At 40.2% G+C, this 4,273-nt stretch overlaps 1 protein-coding gene across 1 annotated transcript; it reads left to right on the top strand.

The window, feature by feature from the left end:
• Window positions 1–259: 259 nt before the first annotated feature.
• irx3a (iroquois homeobox 3a) lies at window positions 260–3,594 on the top strand. The gene is made up of 4 exons (XM_039657066.2): window positions 260–658; window positions 1,336–2,371; window positions 2,856–2,922; window positions 3,252–3,594. The coding sequence occupies exons 1-4, from the start codon at window positions 446–448 to the stop codon at window positions 3,304–3,306; spliced, it is 1,371 nt and encodes a 456-aa protein (XP_039513000.2). The 5' UTR covers window positions 260–445; the 3' UTR covers window positions 3,307–3,594.
• Window positions 3,595–4,273: the final 679 nt, after the last annotated feature.

Below are 4,273 nucleotides of genomic sequence, written 5' to 3'. Positions count from 1 at the left end.
GCGAGCCATAAAATGAGATCTGAAACTCATTCAAATAAGAGATGGCGACGTCAGAGGACTTATCCAGACGGAGAGCAGGAGCGGAGCAAGAGAGAGGGGGGAGAGAGAGGGAGAGGGAGAGGGAGGGAGGAGAGTGAGGCTCTGTAAGTGGGGGTGAGACTTAGGAGGAGAAATATAAGTAGGAGGAGCTTCTGAACGACTAAAATGTCAATCACAAAAAAGGAGTTCCAATAATCTAAAGCAATCTGTAAGGACCTGACCTTAGTCCATTCAGATCAATAGGGAAGTAAGGGAGGAAAGCGCAATCGGATCGTTTACACTGACTCTTTCGGAGGAAATATAGACTTCCCTGACACTTTGTACTCACTGTAAAGTGGATATCGTGGTGCGCACCAAGAGGGCGATTCGCCGCTTTTTGTGACTTCAGTAGACTTTCTCCACAACAATGTCTTTCCCGCAGCTGGGATATCAGTACATCCGACCCATATACCCGCAGGACAGGCAGGGGATAGGCAGTGCCCGAGCCGGGACAGACCTGAGCCCGTCCGGAGCGCTCTCTAATGTTCTCTCCACTATGTACGGATCACCTTTCGCTGCCGCACAAAGCTATGGAGCTTTTCTTCCTTATTCAAATGATCTGTCCATTTTCAACCAACTGGTGAGTAATCATTTTATTGTTTTGCGCTGTTTGTTCTTTCTCTTTCAAACTCAAATGTAGTAAACTTTTTTATTTAAATGTTACAAAATCTTTCTCATTCTTAATCATTATTGAATGTTAGTGTTAAACGGAGGTGAACTTTGTTTTTTTTTTTTTTTTTTACCCCGTTTGGAAAATACAAAAAACCCTGAAAATATAGGCAAATTAATTAATTTACAGCTGTATAACACAAAAATAAGAGTAGAGTGTGTGCGCTTGTGATTTAAGTAAATCACAATTAGGCTAAATTAAATAGCTAAAATCGACAATTCGACAAGACACGTCTTTAGAATGAAAACAAATATCCCATGTGCTTATACACCAACCCACACAGAGAGAATAAATATAAATATATGTGGCTGCAGAAACTTGCAAATTTATTTAGAATAATTGATATAAAGTATACAAAGTAGCCTAGTCGATTTAATAGTCAATTAGGTTTAAATTTAAAATAAATCTCAATCCTCGCTTTTATAGCTAATTGCTCGCATAGACTGAAAATCATTTGCGTAGTTAATATATTCAGCAACAATACATCAGGGAACTGCAATTGAGTACAAGAAAACGTAGTATGTGCCAGCCCCAGAATAATGATAGCGAATCGCATTAATGTTGGATCCGTGTTCTGTGTTTTTAAGGGCGCACAGTACGAATTGAAGGACAGTCCGGGCGTCCAGCATCCTGGATTTGCTCACCATCATCCGGCTTTTTACCCATATGGTCAGTACCAGTTCGGAGACCCTTCCAGACCCAAAAATGCCACCAGGGAGAGCACCAGCACACTCAAGGCCTGGTTAAGCGAGCACCGGAAAAACCCGTACCCCACCAAAGGAGAGAAGATCATGCTGGCCATCATCACAAAAATGACCCTCACTCAAGTGTCCACCTGGTTCGCCAACGCCAGGAGGAGGCTAAAGAAAGAGAACAAGATGACCTGGGCCCCACGGAGTCGCACGGACGAAGACGGAAATGTTTACAACAGCGATCACGAGGGAGAGGACGGCGACAAACGGGAGGACGAGGAAGAGATCGATTTGGAGAATATTGACACGGAGAATATTGAGAATAAGGACGATTTAGACGAGCAAGACGAACTGCATTCTGATTTGAAACTGGACGGCAGGAGCGACTCCGAAATTTCGGACGGCTATGAGGATTTACAAGGACCAGAGCAAAGGTTGTTCAAAGCAATGGTGAAAGACGGTAAAGAGATTCACGGCGACCGCGCAGAGCATTTTCACCATCACAATCATCATCATCATCATCTTCACAACCACAACAGTTTAGAACACGCCAACGGTGAGCCGGTCAAACTCAACCAGGCCATCATCAACTCTCCGCCCTCGGAAAACAACCCACCTCCTGCTCCGAAACCTAAGATCTGGTCTTTGGCAGAGACTGCCACAACTCCAGACAATCCACGAAAATCTCCTCTGATGAACGGGACTTCCGCTGCGTCCGCCACTCAGACCATCATAACTCCTCACAGACTCCTTTCGTGTCCCGTAGGGAAAATTCAGAGCTGGACAAATCGGGGTTTCACCGCACACCAGCTCGCTTTGCTGAACTCAAACCACTACTTAGGACTCAGTAATCAGGCTTCAGCGAATGGCCTTGCGTTGTACAGCAGACAAGCAGAGGACAGGAGTCAAAACTCCGAGTCCACAGTCACAGGTACATGTCACCCACACTGAGAGGCGCAGATATGTGCAAAAATACCTTTTATTGACACCATAAAGACTGTACTGACAGACTGGAAACACATCGTTCTTATTCTTCCCTAAATCCATTTTCATTGATCACTACTGTGAAAAATTCAAGTGAAAATAATTAAATACACTTGAAATGCAATTGTCTAGTGGAGAGTACTTATCTGATTTATATATATATATATTTTGTCTTTTATTTTGTCCTTTTCAAATACTGAAAAAAGTCTGTTCACTTGAATTTGTGGGAAAAGTGTTTAGGTTGCCTTTTGAAAAGGTGTATTAGTGTGAGCCAATTTTGATATTTCTAGAAAGCAAACTTTTCTCAACAACTGGCTGTAAGATCTTTAGAAAAAGACTCTGCTTTTTAAAATAATAATAAAAATATCAATAATAATTTTGCATTGTTTTTTTTTTTCCTTTTCTTGTCGTTATTGGTTTTATTATTTCAGAAAGATCTAGTGCCTTGGAAGCAGAGAAAAAGTTGCTAAAAACAGCCTTCTATCCTGTTCAAAGACGGTAAGAGCAGAGATCTTATTATCTGTCCATTACTTAAATTTTGCAAGTTTTTTTTTTTTTTTTAATTGTTAATTTGAATTTGAATTTCACAATGTTAATGCATGACTTCTAGTCACGCGCTCGGGTACCGGTATAGGCTACCGTGGTTTAAACATGATTTATATATTGTGCTTGTGCAATAATAAAACCAGATGTCAAACCAATAAATCTCAGTGCGTCGATAGCATAATTTCAGAATGTTGATTTAAAAAATAAACGTTGTTGCTTGCAGATTTAGTTTTGTGTTTTGGGCCCGTGTTTTTTCATGCTTCCCTTCTATATCCCCATAGGCCCCAGAACCAACTCGAAGCTGCCATGGTATTATCCGCCCTCTCGTCCTCGTAGTCTTTTCTCTCCTTTTTGTTTACTTCCCAATTTTAACCTGTGTAAGGAATGTAAAATAAAAATAACTCACTTCTGTATACTTACATTGTAAGCATGTCCTGTGTACAATGGCTGATGTTAATGCTGTCAGGCCAAGTAGTCTGTGAGTCCCATTTTCTTTTGTAAGCTCTGTGAGGATTTGATGTTGAACTGTTTTGTATATAACGTAAAGAAAATGTATATACTTGTGATCCGAAATTGTACAAGAAAGTCTATATTTTGGCTAATAAATGAACCGCTGCAACTTTACCGTCACTTTTTCCTTTTCCTTTGAAAACAATGGAGTGTTAATATTGTAAATGATGGAATGTCATGTTGTAAGCTTTTCTGTGCGGAAACGGTTTCAGTGTGTGTTTTGAAAGGCATGGGGAACGTTAACTCGAGGTTATGAGGTTTGAAACGGAGGATTTGAAGTATTTTCCTATTTCAGCGACTTAACTGTAATTAGCTCCTTCTTGAATCGCGCATTTGGATATTAATGGATGGGGATTATCCCCACCGAGGCGGAACAGCCAATATGAAATGAATAATTATTTCATTTTTATTGGGTTGAAATAGCATACAACTCAATTTCACTGTAATGAGAATTGAATATTTTCCTCTTTGAAGAGGAAAGTCACACACACAAAAGTTAAACGCTTTCCTCTATACAGATGGTTAATGTAATCTCTCGACTATTTATAATTTTGGAGATTCTGCTTTTCAAAAATGTAATGAATTCTAATCAGACATTGATGTTGTGCTGCCTGCCATATGCCTCCGATACTGTGCAAAATTATTTATTTATGTGCGTTTTCCCTCTTGAAGATGATTTGCATGGCAGCAGCTTTGTTTCAGGGTTTTCAAAGTTTGGAGAAATTTAGAGTTGGAGCTCCCTCTACAGTCCACTCTGAACGGCTTTTATATGGATTTGACCATTTTGATCATA

Source organism: Pimephales promelas, chromosome 1, assembly GCF_988280905.1.
Source record: "Pimephales promelas chromosome 1, fPimPro1.hap1.1, whole genome shotgun sequence".
NCBI lineage: Eukaryota > Metazoa > Chordata > Actinopteri > Cypriniformes > Leuciscidae > Pimephales > Pimephales promelas.
The sequence above is the reverse complement of the archived record's forward strand: the minus strand, read 5'-3'. Positions and strand labels throughout refer to the sequence as shown.